General features: G+C 41.1%; 1 protein-coding gene across 7 annotated transcripts in view; it reads left to right on the forward strand.

The window, feature by feature from the left end:
* sobpa (sine oculis binding protein homolog (Drosophila) a) overlaps positions 1-25,361 on the forward strand; it is a 354,580-nt gene that overhangs the window by 101,156 nt on the left and 228,063 nt on the right. For all 7 annotated transcript variants that reach the window (XM_043687068.2, XM_043687067.2, XM_043687070.2 and 4 more), the window contains exon 2: positions 4,099-4,237. In XM_043687068.2, the coding sequence (XP_043543003.1) occupies positions 4,099-4,237 (139 nt within the window). The remainder of the gene's footprint in view (positions 1-4,098; positions 4,238-25,361) is intronic.

Raw genomic sequence — 25,361 nt, forward strand, 5'->3', positions numbered from 1 at the left:
ACTAAGCTAATAGCTTTCCCTGTCATCCAAGGTTCTCAAATCCTGCCACTCCTGACCTTCATTTTCACAGGAACATGCCTGTTTTGCACTCGAATCAACTGGTCTTTAAAAGAGTCCCATTTGTCAGATGCCGATTTACCCTCAAACAGCCGCTTCCAATCCCTACACTTCAATTTGCATAATTCGGTTATAATTGGCCTTACCACAGTTTAACACCTTCATCCAAAGTCCACTCTTGTCCTTATCCATAAGTATCCAAAAACCTATGGAATTGTGGTCACTATTCCCAAAATGCTCCCCCACTGAAACTTTGATCACCTTGATGGGCTCATTTCCAATTACCAGGACCTCCTCGTTGGACTACCCATATACTGTTTCACAAAACCCTCTGGACACACTTAACAAATTGGGGGTCCTTGTACATAAATAAAGAAAGCCAGCATCCAGGTTCAACAAGTAACAGTGAATGCTGTTAAAATGTTTCCGGTAGTTCAAAGGGAATGAGCTACAAAAATAGGAAAGTCGTGATAGAACTATACAAGGCACTATTTCGTCCACACCTGAACACTGTGAACATTTTTGGTCCCGTTATCTAAGGAAAGATGTACTGGCATTACTGGGCAGTCCCCGAGAAGGTTCACTTGGCCAACCCCAGGTATGAAGGGAATTTCTTATGAGGAGAGGTTGTGTAGGTTGGGCCCATACTCAATAGAGTTTATAAGGACGAGACACAACCTTACTGAAACCTATAAGATTCAAAGGGTAGATGTGGAGAGTTTGTTTCCTGTTGTGGGAGAGACTAAGTCCAGAGAACATAATTGCAAGCTAAGTGATTACCCATCAGAACTAAGATTTTTTAAAATTCACTCAAGATACATGGGCGTCACTGGCTGGCCAGCATTTATTGCCTGTATCTAGTTTCTTTCAAAAAGGTGGCGGTGAGCTGTCTTCCTGAATCTCTACAGTCCATGTGCTGTAGGTTGACTCACAATGCCTTTATGGAGGAAATTCCAGGAGGAATTTCTTCTCTCAGAGGATAGTGAATGTATGGAATTCTTTATTACAGAGCACTGTAGACATTGTGTTGTTAAATGTGTTCAAGGCTGAGATACAGTGTTTTAATCAGCAAGGGGATCAAGGGTTATGGAGAAAAGGCAGGAAAGTAGAATTGAGGATTATCAAATCAGCCATGACTTCAATAAATGGTAAAGTAGGTTTGAAGGGCCAAATGGAATATTGCTGCTGCTAAATGGTTCTATCAGTACTTAGAGTCGAGAGTGCGGTGCTTGCAAAGCACAGCAAGTCAGGCAGTATCTGAGTGGCAGGAGAATTGATGTCTCGAGCAAAAGCCCTTCATCAGGAATACCTCGTCATTCTGGTGAAGGGCTTTTGCCTGAAACATCGACTCTCCTGCTCCTCGGGTGCTGCTTGACATTCTGTGCGTTTCTAGCACCACACTCTCGACTCTATCTCCAGCATCTGCAGTGCTCACTTTCGCCAAAGGTACTTAGACAACCTGAAATGATTTATCATTTTTCTCATTAAAACTAAATGTTTTTTGTTTGTGTTGTTTTGTTTGTGTGTTGCATAGTTGAGTGGAATACACTGTTCCCCGAGTGACTTGACCACGATACCTTTGTTGGCCAAGTGAACTGGACATTGTCCTGATATGTTTTTGGAACTTTCCTGTGTACAAATTGGCTGCCATGTTTGTTATGTAACATCAATAACTCTACTTCTCCTTGCCCAATCTGCTTTTGACAAGTAACATCATCATTTTCAGATCTACTTTGTGGTGTGTGGCGAACTAAGATTTGTAAACTGACAGTATGTATGTTGCAAATTGTTTCGTTTCTAAATAATATGCATTGGCTTTGAAAAAATGACAAAAGTCTACTCTGAAGGATGTGACACAAATAAGTGATATCCATTTTCATACCTGGAGTGTTTAATGTTTATTTTAGAAAGTCTCATTTTCGTTTACAGGTCCACACAGCAACAGTTATGTCATGACACCAAGAAGAAATTTATTCAAAATAAAATTCCTGTCAGCTTTTCTACCACTGTTCTCTTGCGCATCATGCGAGTAGACATTCCATTCTCAGAGCCAGTACATGCAACTGGTAACTTTACTGTTGTAGCACACTGAATTTTGTATGAATGAATTTTCAAAAATGTCAAGTATGAAACTAATTGCATTTCAAGCTAATCCGTTTTTAAATATGTGACTGTCACATTGAGGCACAACCACATTCACCCCTTATGATGTGGCTTGCTGTTAGTGTCACAATTCTGGATTAGTGGTGCTGGAAGAGCACAGCAGTTCAGGCAGCATCCAAGGAGCAGCGAAATCGACATTTCGGGCAAAAGCCCTTCGTCAGGAATAAAGGCAGTGAGCCTGAAGCGTGGAGAGATAAGCTAGAGGAGGGTGGGGGTGGGGAGAAAGTAGCATAGAGTACAATGGGTGAGTGGGGGAGGGGATGAAGGTAATAGGTCAGGGAGGAGAGGGTGGAGTGGATAGGTGGAAAAGGAGATAGACAGGTAGGACAGGTCCGGACAAGTCATGGGGACAGTGCTGAGCTGGAAGTTTGGAACTGGAGTGAGGTGGGGGAAGGGAAAATGAGGAAACTGTTGAAGTCCACATTGATACCCTGGGGTTGAAGTGTTCCGAGGTAGAAGATGAGGCGTTCTTCCTCCAGGTGTCGGGTGGTGAGGGAGCAGTGGTGAAGGAGGCGCAGGACCTCCATGTCCTCGGCAGAGTGGGAGGGGGAGTTGAAATGTTGGGCCATAGGGCAGTGTGGTTGATTGGTGCGGGTGTCCCGGAGATGTTCTCTAAAACGCTCTGCTAGGAGGCGCCCAGTCTCCCCAATGTAGAGAAGACCGCATCGGGAGCAACGGATACAATAAATGATATTAGTGGATGTGCAAGTAAAACTTTGATGGATGTGGAAGGCTCCTTTAGGGCCTTGGATAGAGGTGAGGGAGGAGGTGTGGGCGCAGGTTTTACAGTTCCTGAGGTGGCAGGGGAAAGTGTCAAGATGGGAGGGTGGGTTGTAGGGGGGGGCGTGGACCTGACCAGGTAGTCACGGAGGGAACGGTTTTTGTGGAAGGCGGAAAGGGGTGGGGAGGGAAAAATATTCCTGGTGGTGGGGTCTTTTTGGAGGTGGCGGAAATGTCGGCAGATGATTTGGTTTATGCCAAGGTTGCTGGGTGGAAGGTGAGCACCAGGGGCGTTCTGTCCTTGTTACCGTTGGAGGGGTGAGGTCTGAGGGCGGAGGTGCAGGATGTGGACGAGATGCGTTGGAGGGCATCTTTAACCACGTGGGAAGCGAAATTGCGGTCTCTAAAGAAGGAGGCCATCTGGTGTGTTCTGTGGTGGAACTAGTCCTCCTGGGAGCAGATACGGTAGAGGCGGAGGAATTGGGAATACGGGATGGCATTTTTGCAAGTGGTAGGGTGGGAAGAGGTGTAATCCAGGTAGCTGTGGGAGTCGGTGGGTTTGTAAAAAGTGTCAGTGTCAAGTCAGTCGTCATTAATGGGGATGGAGAGGTCCAGGAAGGGGAGGAAGGTGTCAGAGATGGTCCAGTTTCCTCATTTCCCCTTCCCCCACCTCACCCTAGTTCCAAACTTCCAGTTCAGCACTGTCCCCATGACTTGTCCGGACTTGTCCTACCTGCCTATCTCCTTTTCCACCTATCCAATCCACCCTCTCTTCCCTGACCTAGCACCTTCATCCCCTCCCCCACTCACCTATTGTACTCTATGCTACTTTCTCCCCACCCCCACCCTCCTTTAGCTTATCTCTCCACGCTTCAGGCTCACTGCCTTTATTCCTGATGAAGTGCTTATGCCCGAAACATCGATTTCGCTGCTCCTTGGATGCTGTCTGAACTGCTGTGCTCTTCCAGCACCACTAATCCAGAATCTGGTTTCCAGCATCTGCAGTCATTGTTTTTACCTTGTTAGTGTCACAATGCAGGAGGTGGACAAAGGTATTTTGTGAACTGCTCTGTCAGAATGGGAGAGAGATTTTGTCAATGCATCTACTTAGCAGAATTATTTAATTGCTTACACCTACATTTAATTATTTTCTATCAGAATTTTGCAGAAAACACCATGAACGAACTCCTTGGCTGGTACGGATATGATAAAGTGGAATTAAAGGAAGGGGAAGATATTGAAATTAAGAACTACCCTGTGGATGTTGAGGGCCGCCAACATGTTTCTGTATTGAAAGGTAAAGAAACACTCTGTCTTGCCTTGCATGTTCCGTGTTTGTTATACATTGCATGTGTTGATCAACTGCAGTCAGAAACTCTCCAGAGCAGACCTTCTGAGGCATTTATTTGTATTGTCTGATGGTGGATGGGGTGTTGCATTAGATGTACGTACAGTCTTGTTCATCCAGAAGCTTATTTTCAATTAAATTGTTGTATTAGTTGAACACTAGACCTGAAATTTTGGTTCTTATTCATTTGCTTGCCAGATTTTAATTTCAGCCTCTTTCAGAATTATGTCAAGCTGTTCGTGTCAAACAAGCATCATAATTTGTTAACTTAAGACCTGGATACATGCTGGATTTCTAGTTATGTTGTGGGATACCAGGCTTAAAACTTTAATATAAGATTAATCTTTCTGGATTTCAGTAAAAATAATAGATTAAAATAAATGGATTGGTGCCTCTAATGGAATATCAGAGAGGAAATTTAGATAGAGATGTTAAATATTTGGAAACTGGTACCCTATAGCATAGCATCAGGATTGATGAGAAATAATTAATGAGTGTTTGCAATCATTCAGGATCATTTGTTTTACAACCTCTGTTCTAAATGTGGATTACTGACCCAGGTTGTTTAGCTCTGAGAACTATTTGAGTTTACGGTTTAATTTTGTACCTTCAGTTCAAAAATTACTCTATGTCTTAAATCTGTCCTCATTTTCATTGTGTTGATGAAAGCGCTGTCTTTGTTGTCAAGAGATATTTTCTTCCTGTTCTCGTCTGTGACCCAATGCATAACGTAACCTTGTTTTGCTGTTTTAATGTATTTTCATTAAATGGTGATGCAGATTTCTGTAAGAAGGCTAGCCAATATTGGGAGGTGTTTTCTCATGATAATTCATTGCTATTTGTTACTAGTGTTGTCCATTTAACATAATGTGTCCCATAAAACAATTGTAAACTCAACCTTAAAATTGGCTTTCAATATTTTTTAGGGATTGTGAATAAGGTTTTCACCAGTTTACAGTGGCATTTCAACATTTTAAAATCAGATTTGTTATTCCAATTGACATCTTGTAGTTATAAATACATGTTGTTTCTGCAATTGTCCAGCTGCACTAAGTCCCTTGGGCATTTCCTGTTTGCTTGTATTCATCTAAAGAATAAAAGTGGCTGTAGATGTTGCACCTTGTTGCCGCTGTGAAGTTGATGGTGGAGAAAGTGAATATTTAAATTGGTGGACAAGGTGCTAACCAAGTGGAGTGCTCAGTCCTAGTTAATGCTGAGCTTCTTGAGAGTTATTGGAATTGCACTCGTTCAGGCAAGCGGGAGTATTCCATCACACTCCTGATGTTTACCTTGTAGGTGCTCGAAAGGTTTTGGGGAGTCAGGACCTGCTCTTGTAGCCACAGTATTTATTTGGTTGATCCAGTTCAGTTTCTGGTCAATGGTAATCCCCAAGATGCTGATAGTGGAAGATTCAGCAACAGTAATGCCATTGAATGTCAAGGGGAGATTGTCACTCACAAATCTGTGCAGCCTTTCTTATTAAGCTGCATTTGCTTAAAAGGTTATTAATCTTGTGCTGAATTATCAAATTATTCTTGTAGTTACAGTTTTTCTGGAAAGTTCTCAATCATTGATGTTAAATTTGATTTATTCTTGCTAAGTAGGGATTGAGAGATGAGTTGGATATATAAATTAATGGGTTGAACTCTGGCAAAGGGTCAGGGCATAATAGTGTTTCCTGTTTACCCCCAAAATATTGTTTTTTCTGTTAATATATCTCAGAAACCTATTGGACTCTAACTCTTCAGTAAAGAATGAGTGTTCAATGTGCTTCCATCATCTTATGGCATGATTTTTAGGGTTCCAAATGTTGCTATTGTTAATTATTACAAATGATGTGCTGCTATTTTGCAGTCGTAATGTTGAACCATGTTGAATTTGTAGTTTACTACATATCCTACAGTTGTATAGGATAATGATTCTTTAAGGGGTTACTGTTAGAGACTGAATTAAGCCCCACCCAATCTAATGGTGTTGTACATTCTTGGGTCGGGACTTTTTGAGAGTAGTTCTGGTTCTGGAAGGGGGCAGATGTGTCATCTATGTCTTCTCATTGTCTTTGTAACAATGTCAAACGAGCTAATGTAGTTTATATCAGATTCCTATCATGCAATAAACGAGATCTTAAGACCATAAGATTCAGGAGCAGAATTAGGCCATTCAGCCCATTGAATCTGCTCTGCCATTCAATATGGCTGAATATGTTTATCAACCTTATTCTCCTGCCTTCTCCCCATAACTCTTGATCCACTTGCTGATAAAGAACCTATCTACCTGGATCTTAAAGACACAGAAAGACTTGGCCTCCACAGCCTTCTGCAGCAGTTGAGGTCCAGAGATTCACCACCTTGTGGCTGAAGAAATTCCTCTTCATCTAGTTAAGACTTGACTGTGGTTGATGCTTTACCATTGGAAATTGCATAGGTCCTTTGTGAGAAGGGAATCTTCTTTCCATTCCTGTCTTGAGTGAAGCACCTATAGATGACAGAAATCAGTTGAGTTTGCAAGTAGGAAAAAAGACTGACAACAAGAATGAGCAATGCAACACGTTGCCTGTACAGGCAGCAAAATTACCCATAGAACAAATTATCAATACTGATTTGAATTTGATGTCAGTGGATGAGATAAACAAGTTTAAGAGGAACATTTCAATTCTTCATCTTCAAAGCAGATTTTATTAGCATCAGTGGCAGAGATACTGCTAAGGAAGCAGCGGTTCTCCAGTACCATGATCAAGGATGAGAAAATATCTGGTGGACTAGTACAACAGTATACCAGAGGTTGATTTTATACTCTTTTATCATGTGATTTGATGTTTGATGTAAAGCTTTTGGAACCAAGTTGAATGTGGAACAGAGAATGAAGCATAATACTCAATAAATGCTTTTGAAATGGAAAGCAGTTAACAGTGGCATCCCACAGTGCTAAATGCTAGGTCCCTTGACATTTGTTATATGTATTAATGATTTAGATTTAAACATGAGAAACATATTTGAGGAATTTGCAGATGACCCAAAATGTGTCATGTAGTTGGAAGTGAGAAAGATAGCAATGACTCCAGAATGACATCAATGGGCAGAAACGTGACAAATGGAATTCAGTTTCGAGAAAAATGAGGTAATGCATATGAAAAGGGCAAAAAATGCAAGGGAATACACGATAGCTGGAGGGTATTAAAGGGAAGTGAATGACCTTCAGTGACCCTATGCACAGGTCCTTGAAAGTGGTAAGACAGTTAGTTAAGATGGTAAAGAAACTAGACAGAATACTTTCATTTACTGGATGAAGAATATAGTATAAAAACAGGGAGGTAATGCTAGAACTGTATAAGACATAATTGCTCTGAGAGAGTACAGATCAGACGTACAGAAATGTTGTCAGGGCTTAGACATTTCAGAAATGGGAAAAGATTCAAAAGGCTAGAGTTATCTTTCTTAGAAGAGATTAAGTAAGAACTCAAAATACTGCAGATGCTGTAAATCTGAAACAGATTCAGAAAATGCTAGAGTAACTCAGCAGGTCTGGCGGCATCTGTGGAGAGAGAAACAGAAGCCTTCTGAAAAAGAGTCATTCCAGGATTCAAAACTTTAACTCTGTTTCTCTCTACAGATGCTGCCAGAGCAGACGTGCTGAGTTACGCCAGTATTCTCTGTGTGGGTTTGAAGCTGATGACTGATTTGATAGTGATTTACAATATTACAAGGGGCCTTGACAGAGTAGACAGCGTTTCCTCCAGCAGAGAGGTCAATCACCAGACGACACTTTTTTTTTTAATAAATATTTTTATTGAAAATCTTTTAAAGTCTTTTACAAAACATTTATACACAAAAAAAACCCATCAAAACAGAAAAAAACGGCAGTACAACAAAGCCCATAACACAGTACTATTGTAAATGAACAACCTACTATTCTACCAGAACAAACATATCTACTTAACTTTAACTAATCTACAAACATATTAAATAAATACTAACTTAAACTAAATTCAAATAACTTAAATTAAATAATATTTCACTGCTTTATTCTATCTCACTCATCACACCTCCACTGAGGCTCCCATCCCTGGGAGCACCATCTACAGTACCCAAATTCTTTTTCCCCCAGTCTCCTCCTCCCAGGGTCCCACAGACACCCATACTGACTCCCACGGCTATACCATGGTCCTAATTAATATTGCTGATAAGTCAGCGTCACTATAATTTTTGGCCACCATATTTGTGAGGTAATCTTGGGAAACATGCTCCATCATCAGCCAACACCACCACATAAGACCTGGTAGTTTTTCTGATGTTGATACAGTAGAATGAGGGGGCATGAATTTAAGCTGATTGGTGGAAGGATTAGAGAGGCATAAAGGAAAGCATTTTCACCCACAGGATGCCGGATGTCTGGAATCGGCTGCCTAGTTGATGCAGAAGCCCTCAGCTTATTGAAAAATTACCTGGATTGATATCTGAAGTATGGACCAGCTGCTGGTAGTTGGTGTTTGAATAGGGGGCAAGTTTTTACTTTATTGGCTGGCGCAGACATGATTGGCTGAATGGCTTCTTTCTGTGCTATAATTTATATGGTTCTAACATTACCAGCCCTCCAAGGAGAGACTGGTGTGAAAGAATCAAGAGTATGATGTTGAAAAAGCACAACAGGTTAGGCAGCATCCAAGGAGCAGGAAAATCGACATTTCGGGCAAAAGCTTTTGCCGGAAACATTGATTTTCTTGCTCCTCGGAAGCTGCCTGACCTGCTGTGCTTTTCCAGCACCACACTCTCGACTCTAATCTCCAGCATCTGCAGTCCTCACTTTCACCTAGTCTGAAAGAATTGTAACAGCTTCAGACTACCTGTATTTGTGAGATCAGAGACTGGTGGGGAGTTGTTGGAGTGTTAGTGTAATTACATCATGTGTATAAATGTTAATAATGGAGGAGAAAAAGCTTTGCGGGGAGATGTTGTATAAAGTAATGGTTCTGAAATGATTAATTTTGGAGATGGTTTTAAGCTCCACCTATTCTGTTTTTGTCAAATAGTCTTGGGTAGGAAGTTTGGGAGAATACCTCGGGTTCTTGTAGGGGCCTATGTGTCATCTGTGTCTGTCAATCTTCGTAGTAACAATGTCAAACGTGTGGTGCTGGAAAAGCACAGCAGGTCAGGCAGCATCCAAGGAGCAGGAGAGCGAGGGGTATCTGCCCAAAACGTCGATTCTTCTACTGCTCCTCAGATGCTACCTGACCGGCTGTGCATTTCCAGCACCCCACTTTTCGACTCTGACTCTCCAGCATCTGCAGTCCTCACTTTCTCCTTTTCGCAGGAACAATGTCTGTTTTACTCACGGAACTCATACCAAGTTGCCACAATACAGTAAACTACATCTAGTTAAGAGAAACCCATTCTTGTTTTATGGCCAATCATGATAAATCATATAGACACTTCAACCCAATGAAGGAGGAGGGATCTATGGTGGCATCTTTTGTGCACATATACCCACATATAATTATTTTAGCGATTTAACATATTATTCCTGTAATGCAATTAGGTTTTAGTTTAAAGAATTGGTCATTGTAGAGTCATAGAGTCATAGAGATGTACAGCATGGAAACCAGATATCCCAACCCAATCTAGTCCCACCTGCCAGCACCTGGCCCATATCCCTCCAAACCCTTCCTATTCATATACCCATCCAAATGCCTCTTAAATGTTACAATTGTACCAGCCTCCACCACATCCTCTGGCAGCTCATTCCATACACGTACCATCCTCTGCGTGAAAACGTTGCCCCTTAGGTCTCTTTTATATCTTTCCCCTCTCACCCTAAACCTATGCCCTCTAGTTCTGGACTCCCCGACCCCAGGGAAAAGACTTTGTCTATTTATCCTATCCATGCCCCTCATAATTTTGTAACCTCTATAAGGTCACCCCTCAGCCTCCGACGCTCCAGAGAAAACAGCCCCAGCCTGTTCAGCCTCTCCCTGCAGCTCAGATCCTCCAATCCTGGCAACATCTTTTCTGAACCTTTTCAAGTTTCACAACATCTTTCCGATAGGAAGGAGACCAGAATTGCACGCAATATTCCAACAGTGGCCTAACCAATGTCCTGTACAGCTGCAACATGACCTCCCAACTCCTGTACTCAATACTCTGACCAATAAAGGGAAGCATACCAAATGCCGCCTTCACTATCCTATCTACCTGCGACTCCACTTTCAAGGAGCTATGAACCTGCACTCCAAGGTCTCTTTGTTCAGCAACACTCCCTAGGACCTTACCATTAAATGTATAAGTCCTGCTAAGATTTGCTTTCCCAAAATGCAGCACCTCGTATTTATCTGAATTAAACTCCATCTGCCACTTCTCAGCCCATTGGCCCACCTGGTCCAGATCCTGTTGTAATCTGAGGTTTACCCTCTTCGCTGTCCACTACACCTCCAACTTTGGTGTCATCTGCAAACTTACTAACTGTACCTCTTATGCTCGCATCCAAATCATTTATTTAAATGACAAAAAGTAGAGGGCCCAACACCGATCCTTGTGGCACTCCACTGGTCACAGGCCTCCAGTCTGAAAAACAACCCTCCACCACCACCCTCTGTCTTCTACCTTTGAGCCAGTTCTGTATCCAAATGGCTAGTTCTCCCTGTATTCCATGAGATCTAACCTTGCTAATCAGTCTCCCATATAGCTCACATCTACTGCTCTGCCCTCATCAATCGTCTTTGTTACTTCTTCAAAAAAACTCAATCAAGTTTGTGAGACATGATTTCCCACACACAAAGCCATGTTGACTATCCAGAATCAGTCCTTGCCTTTCCTAATATATGTACTTCCTGTCCCTCAGGATTCCCTCCAACAACTTGCCCACCACCGAGGTCAGGCTCACTGGTCTATAGTTCCCTGGCTTGTCTTTACCGCCCTTCTTAAAAAGTGGCACCACGTTTGCCAACCTCCAGTCTTCCGGCACCTCACCTGTGACTATCGATGATACAAATATCTCAGCAAGAGGCCCAGCAATCACTTTTCTAGCTTCCCACAGAGTTCTTGGGAACATCTGAGCAGGTCCTGGGGATTTATCCACTTTTAACTGTTTCAAGACATCCAGCACTTCCTCCTCTGTAAGCTGGATATTTTGCAAGATGTCACCATCTATTTCCCTACAGTCTGTATCTTCCATATCCTTTTCCACAGTAAATACTCTTGCAAAATATTCATTTCATATATCCCTCATTTTTTGTGGCTCCATACAAAGGCCGCCTTGCTGATCTTTGAGGGGCCCTATTCTCTCCCTAGTTACCCTTTTGTCCTTAATATGTTTGTAAAAACCCTTTTGGTTTCTCCTTAATTCTATTTGCCAAAGCTATCTCATGTCCCCGTTTTGCCCTCCTGATTTCCCTCTTAAGTATACTCCTACTTTCTTTAAACTCTTCTAAGGATTCACTCAATCTATCCTGTCTATACTCACATATGCTTCCTTCTTTATCTTAACCAAACCCTCAGTTTCTTTTGTTATCCAGCATTCCCTCTACCTACCAGCCTTCCCTTTCACCCTGACAGGAATATACTTTCTCTGGATTCTTGTTATCTCATTTCTGAAGGCTTCCCAATTTCCAGCCGTCCCTTTAAGTCTTAAGAAGAATATCTTACAGAAGATGTATAATAGCTTGAGAGCTTCTACTGTTTGGGGTCTTTGATAAACATGTCTGAGAAAATGGGAGCCCTAGCATTTGGTGCATCTGCTTTGCTTGGGCCGCTGCAATGATTTTCAGCTTTTTAATGAAGGTCTGGTGAAGCTTTTATACAAACTAACAGCACAGACAACATATTAGTGCAGACACAATCATTTCTTTGCAGTTACAGCAGTTACAAAGCTGATAAGGTGTCATGTGGGTGACATGATAACATCATGCTGTCTGATTCAACAAATCATTTCAAGAATTGCTCATGTTGTACTCATAGGTTTTGAAAAGAACTTCAAGTAAGCCTTCTGATGTTCTCTTGTTCCTTCCCGTGTTTTCTTCATCTTGCACTGTAGACCAAAGACCGTAGATAGAATGCAGTTGATTTAAAAAACACCTCCATGATCTTAAAAGCATGGATGAGGTAATATAGCATATCCACGATCACTTGTTCACAACAGCGGAGGAGATCCAGCAGGTCTGGGCAGAATCTGCAGAGAGAGAAACAGAGCAAATATTTCAAGTCCAGTACGACTCTTCAGAACTTCAGATGCTTAGAGATGTGACGAGTTTCTTTGGAATTTTCTGTTTTTATTTAAGATTTCCAGCATTTGCTTCTATTTTTGTAGGTGAGTTTCACCAGTGGTTGAAGCTGACTGGTGATCCACTTTCAAAACAATTATAAATATATTGTACTCACATTTTCAGACACAAGCTTTAAAAAAAGCAGAACTACCAAAAACCTGTGTCAATAAATGGGAGATGTGGTAAAACCACCTAACGTGGCAACAAAAGCTTCAGTTGTGAGTTATGTACAGCTCCAGTCAGAGTTAAGCTTTTAGCCAATTACTCAACATTTGCATCTGAATTTAACCTGGACGCAGCTTGTGTCTCAATCACTTGGTTTGGCAATGAGAATTGATGCGCTGCAATATCATCTGATGTTAGCAGTGGGGAAAGATGTTTCTGAATTTGTGCAGAGCTACAGCTGGGATTGCTCACAGCAGGCCCACGTTTCGATCAATGCTGTGACATTAATTGGCTCAGAAGGCAGGAGGAAATACCACAGTGTGATTCTGCAGCTGGTGATCTGTCTAACAATGAGCTATGACTGAGCAACAGATCCTTTGCCACTATTTGCGTCCTGAGTGCAGTGGCAGCTTTATTGAGAAAGATCTCCATGGGAACAGCAGAATATGCAAGAATACTTTCTGTAAGAATGATCTCTTTGGAGTTAGAGACCATGTGTACTGCCTCAGGTGCATGTTGCATCCTTCCTCAATGATTTAATTTCAACAGTGTCATTGTGCAGGACAGGAATAAAAACTCTGTTTCCCCATGTAGTGATGATGATTTTTTTAAAATTTATTCACTCATGGGATGTGGATATCACTGGCTGACCAGCATTTATTGCCGGTCCCTAGGTGCCCTTGAGAAGGTGGTGGTGAGCTGCCTTCTTGAACCGCTGCAGTCCATCTGCTGTAGGTTGACCCACAATGCAATTAGGAAGGGAATTCCAGGAATTTGATCCAGTGACAGTGAAGGAACAGCAATATATTTCCAAGTCAGAATGGTGAGTGCCATGGAGGGGAACGTGCATGGTGGGGTTCCAATGTATCTCCTGCCCTTGTCCATCTAGATGGCAGTGTTTGTTCTTTTGCAAGGTGCTGTCTCAGGATCTTTGGTGAATTTCTGCAGTGTTGGTGCATACTGCTGCAACTGAGCATTGGTGGTGGAGGGAGTGGATGTTTGTGGATGCATTGCCAATCAAGTGTGCTTCTTTGTCCTGGATGGTGTCAAGCATCTTGTGTGTTGTTGGATCGACACCCGTCCAGGAAGTAGGAAGTATCTATCACACTCCTGACTTGTGTTTTGTAGATGGTGGACAGGCTTTGGGGAGTCAGGAGGTAAGTCACTCACGACAGGATCCCTAGCCTCTGGCCTGCTCTTGGAGCCACAGTGTTTATGTGGTGAGTCCAGCTGAGTTTCTGGTTAACGGTAACTTCAGGATATTGGTAGTGGGGGATTCAATGGTGGTAATGCCATTTAACATCAAGGGGTAATGGTTGTATTGTCTCCTCTTGGACATGGTCATAACCTGGCATTTGTGTGGTGCAAATATTGCTTGCCGCCTGTCAGTCAAAACCAAATTATTGTCCAGATGTTGTTGCATTTGGACACAGACTGCTTCAGTATCTGAGGAGTCACGAATGGTGCTGAACATTGTGCAATCATCAACAAACATCCCCACTTCTGACCTAATGATGGAGGGAAGGTCATTGATGAAATAGCTGAAGATGGTTGGGCCAAGGGCATTACCCTGAGAAACTCCTGCAGAGAAGTCCTAGAGCTGAGATGACTGACCTCGAACAACCATGACCATCTTCCTATGTGCCAGGTATAATTCCAACCAGCAGAGAGTTTGCCCACTGATACCCATTGATTCCACTTTTGCTAGAGCTCCATGATGCCACACTCAGTCAAATGCAGCCTTGATGTCAAGGGCTGTCACTCTCAGACCACTTCTAGAACTCCGCTCTTTTGTCCACGTTTGAACCAAGGCTGTAATGAGGTCAGGAGTTGAGAGGCCTTGGTGGAACCCAATCCCCCGTCACTGAACAGGTGCTGCTTGACAGCATAGATGACACTTTGTATCACTTTACTGATGATCGAGATTAAACTTGTGGGGCATAATTGGCCGGGTTGAATTGTTCTGCTTTTCGTGTACAGGACAATTCTGAACAATTTTTGACGTTGGTCAGATGTCAGTGTAACTGTATTGGAAGAGCTCGGCTAGGGGAGTTGATGTCATGGACAGTTTCGGATTATTGAATGACCTTACAATTTGTGGCTTCTGTCATTAAACTACCGGTGTTGAATGATGAAAGTAAAAGGTGGGTTTGATGGAAACTGGACGTGCTGCCTCAAGAAGATTGGAGACAGCAGCTCAGGAATAAAAATGTTTACTGAGCAGTCGGTATGCCACCTGGACTGAAAATCCTGAGGTGGTTTGGGTGTAAATAGAGAGAGAGGACGTCAAGAAGCAAAGTAAATTTGTGACACAACTCAGGAAGTGATAGTGGAGGAAGTGGGGTTGAGGAGTCTGTGGACAGGATCTCCTGCTGTGGTTGACAAACTGTGATCGGAGGTGGGAGGGGAACAGCTGACAAAGACTGAATTGCCAACATTTGCTGCTATCCTGCTTGCTTGGTTAGGCATGCCTGCAGGAATGAGTTAGCGTGACTTCCACTAGATGATCCAAGTCAATTGATATCTATTTAAATTTGGAGAGAATTTTCTCACTATATCAGAGATATCAGGACGTCTTACTGCTGATAACTAATCATTGCAAGAAATAATTCAATGTCACTTATCGATAGTAAGACATCTTCAAACAAAGCTGCTGAATTATAGAACAATCAGTCATTGTACCTTCTCAAGTCAATCTGGAATTTAATTTGGTTAATATTATATGCACAGTTTAACTGTGCACCATGTCCATCACATTTTCTGTGCCATTCTAAAGGTATCACAATTGTCAAATGCAAACTTTGTTTACAAACTCTGTTCCATGCTATTCCACTGGAGATTTGAAACCATCCAAAATATCTTTCCCACATCACAAGTAATCTGTTGATGATATACTTAAGAACCAATCTCTTCCATCCCTGTTAACATCATTATTAACTTGTTCTTCGCTATGGTTAGGCAATTGCCTGTGAATTGCTTAAATAAATTATTGTTCGCTGTCCACTATACCTTCAATTTTGGTGCCATGCATAAACTTACTAACCCTACAAATGACAAAAAATTAAAACATTCTTTTCCTGTTAATTAATGTTTGAGTTGTGTTGATATTAGTTGGTTTGTACAGCACAGGTTTCTAATAAAATAAATTATATGCAGTCATTTCATTTTTGTTGGCATTATGGGGATTCTTTACTTAATGAAAAGTTGTTGGTGTTTATAGGGATCAGAACTCATTGAAAACACATCTCTGATCTCAGCACTGAGATGGGAAATAGGTTATTTCCAGAATTTAAATCCGTAGGTTTTCATCTATATTTTTGTCGCACCCAGTAAAATCAATATGGCCTCTTGTAATGCTCAGACATTTCTGAGAGAATGGATTTAATTTTGAAACTCTCCTTGCAAAGGTGGTGGAAGCAAAATCCTTGAATGTTTTTAAGGCAGACTTAAATAGATTTTTGTTTAGTAAGGGATGGAAAGGTAGGAGGGATGTGGGTTTGAGGTTACAATCAAACCAGGCTGGATCATACTGAATGGCATTGCAGACTTGAGGGGCTGAACAGCCTGTTGCTGCTCCCAATTTGGATGTTTATATCCTCTTGGTGCCTTGGAAAAGTCAACCTGAAGGCTGAGGCTGATGAGTCAAAGTTTATCAAAATCAGAGGCCTGGTGAACAGTGATTATTGAAGCAATGGCTCAGCATTTTAAGGTTAAGGACAAATAAGATGCTTCTACTAATTTTCAAGTTGAATAGCAATACATTTTATGAGAAAAAGAGAGAATGAAAGAGAAAGAACTGCAAAACTTAAATTCAAAGGTGAAATGAAACTAATTTGACTCGGAAGAGGGATGGGGTTGGCTAGTGAAAACAGAAAAGGTAAAGTCTCCATCATCCTACCAGACCATAGGGACGCACTCTTGTTCGAGAGAGGCAACTGGTAGTGGTTTAACTCAAGGGTCACTATGCCGCGACTAAGTGGAGAAGTTGAGAAGGAGAGTCATTTGTGGTGCGGGAATTTATCCTGCGCTATTAGTGTCACTCTGCATTATAAACCAGCTGTGCAGCCTCTGAGCTAACTGACCCCCTCTGCAACTGAAAACACATCCAGAAAAGTACAATTAGAAAGTGAAAAGTAAAAACTTGAATTGGTCTAAGAAAGACTCAAAGCTCATGCATTGGAAGGAAAAAGTGAGCATGGCACAAAGCCAACACCACTTTGGTACATAAATTTAGTTAAGAAGGTGTAGAAATATACTTTGTGTTATTTGAGAAAGTTGCGACAAAGCAGAAACAGCTTAAAGAGGATAAGATTGTGTGTTTTTGTGGGAAACACTTTGGAGGTATGCTCAGCTCTTTCAGAACAGCAATGAGGTGATTATGACAGACATCAAAAACAGCATTCTTTGCACTATGAGAATCAGAAGCCAAAAATTGGAAATTTGCAAAGAGAACAGTGTCAAATGTTTCTGGAATTTGCTGGTGTTTAAGATGGTGTTAAGCTGGCGCCATTTATTAAAGGTTGAACAAGACTTTGAGAACCTTAGGGAAGTGATCTGGAAGAAGAATTTATTAATAGTGTTCATCTCATGATAAGGTCCCATCTAGACAAATGTACAGTTTGTAAATTACGGGGATGGCGCAGAAATGACAGATGATTACAAAGTGACTCACAAGCATAACCAGGCCCAGGTGTTAATGTAATTTTTGACATTTATTTAAAAAAGGACATTTAAAGATGAGTGTTGGAAATTAACAAACAAATCTATAGCTTTAGTACAGTCACACAGCTTCATTCTTTAGAACACTGTCCTAATGGCTTAGCATGGAGTAACTTGGGGGTTTGGAAAATGATACAAGTTTTCTGCCGAAACGTGAATGGACCCTGATTTTGTCTGGCGATGAGGGCAAATTGATAGCGATCTTCAGAGATACAAGAAAATCCCCATCACTAAAAGCCCCTCTCGGGAGGCCATGGTCTACTGGTATTATTGGTGGGCTATTAATCAAGAGGTTTTGGGGACCTTGGTTCAAATCCTACCATGGCACATGGATGGATTTGCATTCAATTAAAATAAATTATGGAATTAAGAGTCCAATGATGACCACAAATCCATTATTGATTGTTAGAAAAATCTACCTGGTTCACTAATGTCCTTCAGAGAAGAAAACTGCCATCCTTACCTGATCTGGCCTCCATGTGATTCCAGGTGTGGTTGACTCTTAAAACTGGGCAATTAGAGATTGGCAATAAATATTGTCCTAGCCAGTAACACTCTCTTCCTGTGAATGAATTTTAAAAGATGATATGAAGCACTCTCCAAAACGTTTGCTGAATACATAAATATTGATGTGGGATTTTGTTGGAAATTGTTTATCTGTTCCTTTACCTGTGGCTGCTTTAGGCTAACCATTTCATGAATCACAAGATAAAATAAAATCTTTCCTTAGTTACTAAGATGACCAATAAGATACTTTCTCTATAGCTGGCTTTAAATTAAAAGAATGTTCATAGCGTTTTTCTTTATAAACACAGTCATTGTTTTATTTTTAAGTTAAATCCTATTCATATGCAATAATTTGTAAATAGGCAGTTCATAACATGTCAGTATAAGTGTGTACACACACACACACCCCGCTGTAGTGGTTTATGTTAAAAACAAACATGCCTGGCCATTAGAGTTATTCTTCAAGGCAAAAACATAGAATGTATGAAGTCTGTCACCCTGGTGTTAAGTCTTTATGAAGCACAATTGTCTCTGGAATCTTGGAAGACACAGCTTACTGAGGAAAGAAAATTAGAGGTATTCCTTCGATCACTCTTCCAGAGGGACAAATAAGGTTCTCAGCGAGAGACGTTTTGCTGAAAATGTGAGAGATGAGCTTGGTAGTCCTTCCTCACGGTTTCTTTCCCCTCAACTAATTCAAATCCCTCTCCATCCAGTCACTGTTCAAAAAGCCCCAGCAGAAGACGTAGCTATCACCAGTCATGTGATTTTTAGGAAAATTTGTTTTAACTAACGTCCACAGTGACCTTTCAACAGCCACTTTTAAGAAACCGACTTGAGGTATAACTACAAAACTTGAAATAAATGCAGTTTTCCAAAACCCTGCAAAATTTAAGTCCTAAAACAAAATATTAAATATGAAGTGTCTTCATAACATTATATTATTTGTCTTGTTTCTGTGGGTAATTCCTAACATACCTACAGAATGTATGATTCGGAGATGCCGGTGTTGGACTGGGGTGTACAAAGTTAAAAATCATACAACACCAGGTTATAGTCCAACAGGTTTAATTGGAGGCACACTAGCTTTCAGAGCGATGCTCCTTCATCAGGTGGTTGTGGAGGGCTCCAAATCACCTGATGAAGGAGCATCGCTCCGAAAGCTAGTGTGCCTCCAATTAAACCTGTTGGACTATAACCTGGTGTTGTATGATTTTTAACTTTGTACAGAATGTATAGATTTTATACTGGAGAATGACTGGCCCAGTGATGAGCTATTGCTATCTTCAGTGCTTTGTGGAAAGCGTGCTAGATCTGTCAAAACTAAAGTTTCACAGGATAATTTCTGAGACTTGGAAAAATGAAATCCTTTGAATACACTGGCATTAAAATTAATTTTCTGATTACAGAAAATGGCAGAAACTCAATGCCCTTAGAAAGGGCATTGAATAATTTGCCTAAGGAGGAAAGTTCATTGGAGAAGTTTTAAAATAGCCTGAATTGAAGAGAACGCATGTGTGAGCTGTGGCAAAGATGATAGAGTCATACAGCACAGAAACAGACCCTTCAATCCAACCAGTCCATGCTGAACATAATTCCAAACTAAGCTAGTCCAGCCCGCCTGCTCCTGGCCCACATTCCTTTAAATCTTTCCTATTCATGTACTGACCCAAATGTCGTTTCAACATTATAATTGTGCCTACATCCATCACTTCCTCAGGAAGCTCATTCTACACACACCCTCTGTGTAAAAAAAATGCCGCAAGTCTTTTTAAAATCTCTCTCCTCTCACCTTAAAAAAGTGTACCCCCCTCATAGAATTCCATGATTCTATGATCATTATAGATGGCACTTCTAAAGACACTTATTTATCTGGTGATCCAATTCTTGGCTTTTCCAGGAATATTTTGTTCCTAAAGTCATCTCTCTGCATCAATAATTCAGCTTTTAATCTGGCCTTCTATATACAAGTCAAATCCATTGCCCATTTATGAATTTGAACAATTCTTTGTTTTACTGAATGCTATGATAAATGATCAAAAAATAACCACAACTTATACAGCACCTTTTCATATGTAAAAAAGGGCAACACGGTGGCACAGTGGTTAGCACTGCTGCCTCACAGCGCCAGAGACCCGGGTTCAATTCCCACCTCAGGCAACTGACTGTGTGGAGTTTGCACATTCTCCCCGTGTCTGCGTGGATTTCCTCCGGGTGCTCCGGTTTCCTCCCACAATCCAAAAATGTGCAGGTTAGGTGAATTGGCCATGCTAAATTGCCCATAGTATTAGGTGTAGGGGAATGGGTCTGGGTGGGTTGCGCTTCGGCGGGTCAGTGTGGACTTGTTGGGCCGAAGGGCCTGTTTCCACACTGTAAGTAATCTAAAATCTAATCTAATCTTGAAATCCCCATCCTAGGGAAAAGACAATTATCATTAATTGTGTCATAGCCCTTATGATTTTATAAACGGCTATAAGGTCATTATACTTAATGACAAGACGAAGGAAGCACATGTTTGGATGGAAAATGGAAAGGCTGGGTTTAGTGCTAACACTACAAAGTTACAGGAACAAATGCATGCTCTTGAATGCAAATTAAAATTACTGAAAGAGGGAATAGCTTATACCAATATTGAAAGGACAGAGCTCACATTCAATGGAAAACAGAGAAATGAGGAAATTAGGAGAATTTGTGAAATGAATAAAAAGGGTTATCCACCTCTCTTAGCTGAAAATTGAAATAATCTCAATTATGTTCTTAAAACAGCTGGAAAGGACTTTATTCAGCAGAAAATTGACCCCAGGTTTAAACAGAAATGAGTGAATTCCATTGTCCTTCACAACAATTCACACTAACATTACAAAAACCTGTAACTGGGTGAGAAAATGTAGATCAGACATTTAAACCTAAGCAGAATAACCCAGAGTGTGAAGATGAAGAATCTGAAACTAGAACCAAAGAAAGGCTTGGTCATAGTCTGGTGTTTCGTTTGAAGAAAAGCAAATAAAACTGAAGAATTCAGAGAGCAAGAAACAGAAAGGCAAATAACTTATCCTTAAGTTGTAGTTCAGATCAGCCAGTCTATAAATGCCACATTGATTACCAGCAAGCTGCAATGTGGTTCATGACAAAGTTCACCAAACCAAAAAGTTACAAAACCTTTGGTTCTATTAGAGTTGCTATCACAAGGTCCAGACTTTACTCAATTCATATTCCTTTTTAAACATGAATGTAACTCTTACCTATGGGCTTTTAACCAAACGCGTGGAAAAACTGTAAAGACTGTGTAGAGTGGGAAAAGTGATGTCTTGAGATGATTGAAAGAAAGTGAAGCACCAGTAGGAAAAAAAATCTTTCATTTGCAAGAATATTAGGGCGCTAAGACCTCATCCAAATTGAACTTGAAAACCTAACTGCCACATTTGGTTAGTTCTGCTACCATTGTAGAACATTTAGTTGTGACATTGGACAAAAGAAATGCAATACGCACAGTATAATAAAGTTATTTATAACATAAAAATTTGTTGCATTTTGAGAGTTGTGAAAAATATCCTTCCTTCAGTTAAGCTATTTTCTTTTGAGGGGTAACATCTGATGACCTGTATGTTGTGGGAAGCATATATTGTCTTCATGTGCGATGTCCCTTTTAAGAACAAAGCCACCTTGAAAATATTTTGACAAAGGGTTAAATGTTTCTTTGATTATGACAGCATTGGATTACAAGAAATGCTTAAGTGACCTGGGGTTGCTATGGGTATGGATAGTGAAGAACCAAAAGGTAAATAAGGAGCTAACAGTAGGGTGATGATAATAGATGCAAAACACCACCAATGTTAGAAATCTGAAATAAAAACAGAAAATGCTGGAGAAACCCAGCATCTGTGCAGAGAGAAACAGAGTTAATGTTTTGAATCCAACGTGATTCTTCTTTTTACCTGGTAGTGTTAGCCTGGTTTTCTGCTTAGTAATTCAGAAAACTGGGAATTTATGTCAGGAGAAAGCAGGCTGGGCTTTCTGTGAATGGAACAGTTTTTCATTGTCCTCCCATGTTAAACATCTCCCACCACAATGTTATCCCCATTGTTCCCATATCTCAATGCTCCCATATGGTGGTGACTGCTCTTCCATTACAGGAACCCTTGGCATCTAATGTGACAAAACAATGTGAGCCACTCATCTGTCTAAGAACTTAAAAATTATAGCATTCTTAATTAGTCTGTCCTGAGGGAACTGGAGTCTACCAGTGCAGTTGTGGAAACACCATGGCTAGAATTAATTCCATGAGTTAACCAGAGGGAAAATATGCAGGCCCTGAACTGAGTACCTTATTAAGTCACTTCAGAAGGCAGTTACGAGTCAATCACATTGCTGAGAGTCTGGAGTTTCATGTAGGCACATTTCTTTCTTTAAAGGGCATTAGCGAACCAGATGAGTTTGTATGATAATAGTTTCATGGCCAACATTACTGAGACTAGCTTTTAAGTGCAGCTGCCATGGTGAGATTTGAACCTGTCTCCACAGCACTCATCTGGTCCACTGGATCATGAGTCATATTATTGCTATGTCGCCATTTCTCCCAGCTGCTTGCTATGCTCTCACTGCTGTGTGAAGTGTGGAAATTAGATGACAAGAAAAGTGGCTTAGCCTTTATTATCCCCTCTGTGAGAAACTTAAATAACTCATTGATAATTACTACTGAGGCTCACATGTGAAGAGTGGCCAGTTGATAGGTTAGCAGCCACCAATCCCCTTGCTTACCAAGCAGTTTCATTCCACTGGCAGATGTTGATGCATTTAAGAAAGGAGAAAAGTGATGAAAGACTAATGGCAAATTGTACCTGATTATCAATTAAAGTCTATAGATTAGGAGTAACTGGAAAGATTTAGGGCAGGTCCATGAAATGCTCAGTTAATCAAGTTCAACAGCTCAACTCTAATCCACGCTTGGTCTCATTGCTATTGACCCAAGGAGGAATGACAAAGACAAAAAGCATCATTTCACTAAGGATTCTGATGCTAATTGCTGTCCATTGGTTCCCACTCTGGCAGCTTTGCTTAAGTTGCTGCTATCTTGGTGCCTTCTCGCTTCAAACTCCAAAATAACTTGCTAGTGAAATCCTTGACCTGGTGGCAGAATTATAACCTGACTAGCGATGTAGCCAATTGATTGTTAAATCAGGGTAAAGTAAATTGGTTTCGTGAGTCTGAGGATGCCCCAGTTATACAGGGTACGTTAGGGTAAATTTTCAATATATTCAATTTTCTATCTCCCATAATCTGAATTTTAAGTAAATACAGTAGTGTAAAATTGATATTACATTCATGATCAGTATCCTGACTGCACAGTCACCAGTCAACAATGTCACAATTTATAACTTAATTACTGTGGATGATTGCTTGAAACAAGACTTTGACGTGGCTAATACATTTAGAAGGCATCAGAAAAACTTACTCCTTTCATCTCATAGGTTTCTGCAGTTCATTACATGAAGTGGATCTCTCCGTTTGATCTCTTGGAATTCATTGAGTCCATCTGCTTCTTAATTAAATTAAACATGAGTTATGTTCTTGACATTGGTAAATAAAGTTTTTGCCTGTTATAAACTGTACTGATAAACTGAATATCTGCTGCCCAGATGTGCTAAATATTGTGGATGGAACATGTAAGGGTATGAGGCTAAAATTAATGGCTACAGCCCAATCGGTTTATCCTCTGTGGTTGGAAAGCCATTAGGAAAAAAAATCTGAAAAAAGAATTAGCTGTTAGTTAGATAAATGTGGGCGGCAAAGGAATTGTGGCATTGTTGCTGAGCTATTAATCCAAACAACACTCAAATGCTCAGGGACATGGATTCAAATTCTATTGGTGGAGGAGATTCCGCAAATATTGAGTGAACGTGGGCTGGCCTACATGTGTCTCCAGATCCATATCCCTCTGAAATGTCCGAGCAAGCCATTCTGTTGTATCAAACCGCTAAATGTATTAAAAAAAGCAACATGTTAGACCACTTAACATTGACTAAGGCACTGGAAACAATAAAAACAAACACAGCTCTGTTGATCCTGCAAAGTCGTCTTTCCTAACATCAAGAGCTAATGCCAAAATTGGGAGATCCATCTCTCGGACAAGTCAAGCAACAGCCTGACATAGTCATACTCACTGAATCATACTTTACAGATCATGGCCCGAATGCTGCCATTACCATTTCCAGGTCTGGCCTGTTGCACTGGTAGAATTGACCTACCAGATGTGTTGGCAGAGAGTCATACAGTCAGGAGAGAATGGTCCTGAGAGTTCTCTGGGAATTGAGAGAGCTGTGATTGACACTATATTCACAAACATTCACTCTCCCCAACAGTAGTACCATCTACAAGATGCACTGCAAAGGTTCACCAAGGCTGCTTCAACAGCACCATCCAAACCCACAGTCACCACCATCTAGATGGACAATGGCAACAGATACATTGAAAGACCATCAGATGAAAATTCCCTCCAATCCAATTCACAACTGCATTTTGATTTTGTCTCCAGTGTCACTGGGTCAAAATCTTGGAATTTCAGAATTCTCTCCCTAACAATGTTGTGAATATGCCTGCATCAAATGGACTAAAGGCATTCAAGAAGGCAGCTCACCACCGCCTTTTCAAGGGTAATCAGGGATGGGCAAAAAATGCTGTTCAAGCCAGCAACGTCCATATCCCATTAATGAATAAAAATAATTTTCTGATCCAGTATGTGGATGTACGTGCAAGAGAAGGTGCAAAACTTGACCTATGCTTGGGAAATAAGGCAGAGCAAGTGACTGAGGTGTCAGTGGGGGAGCACTTTGGGGCCAGCGACCATAATTCTATTAGATTTAAAATAATGATGGAAAAGGATAGACCAGATCTAAAAGTTGAAGTTCTAAATTGGAGAAAGGCCAATTTTGATGGTATTAGGCAAGAACTTTCGAATGTTGATTGGTGGCAGATGTTTGCAGGTAAAGGGATAGCTGGAAAATGGGAAGCCTTCAGAAATGAGATAACGAGAATCCAGAGAAAGTATATTCCTGTCAGGGTGAAAGGAAAGCTGGTAGGTACAGGGAATGCTGGATGACTAAAGAACTTGACGGTTTGGTTACAAAAAAGAAGGAAGCATATTAGATTAGATTACTTACAATGTGGAAACAGGCCCTTCGGCCCAACAAGTCCACACCGACCCTCCGAAGAGCAACCAACCCAGACCCATTCCCCTACATTTACCCCTTCACCTAACACTACGGGCAATTTTAGCCTGGCCAATTCACCTAACCTGCACATTTTTGGACTGTGGGAGGAAACCGGAGCACCCGGAGGAGACCCATGTAGACACGGGGAGAATGTGCAAACTCCACACAGTCAGTTGCCTGAGGCGGGAATTGAACCCGGGTCTCTGGCGCTGTGAGGCAGCAG

Source organism: Chiloscyllium plagiosum, unplaced genomic scaffold (assembly GCF_037043375.1).
Source record: "Chiloscyllium plagiosum isolate Xiang-an unplaced genomic scaffold, Cpla_swu_hap1 HiC_scaffold_3, whole genome shotgun sequence".
In the NCBI taxonomy this organism is placed as follows: Eukaryota; Metazoa; Chordata; class Chondrichthyes; order Orectolobiformes; family Hemiscylliidae; genus Chiloscyllium; species Chiloscyllium plagiosum.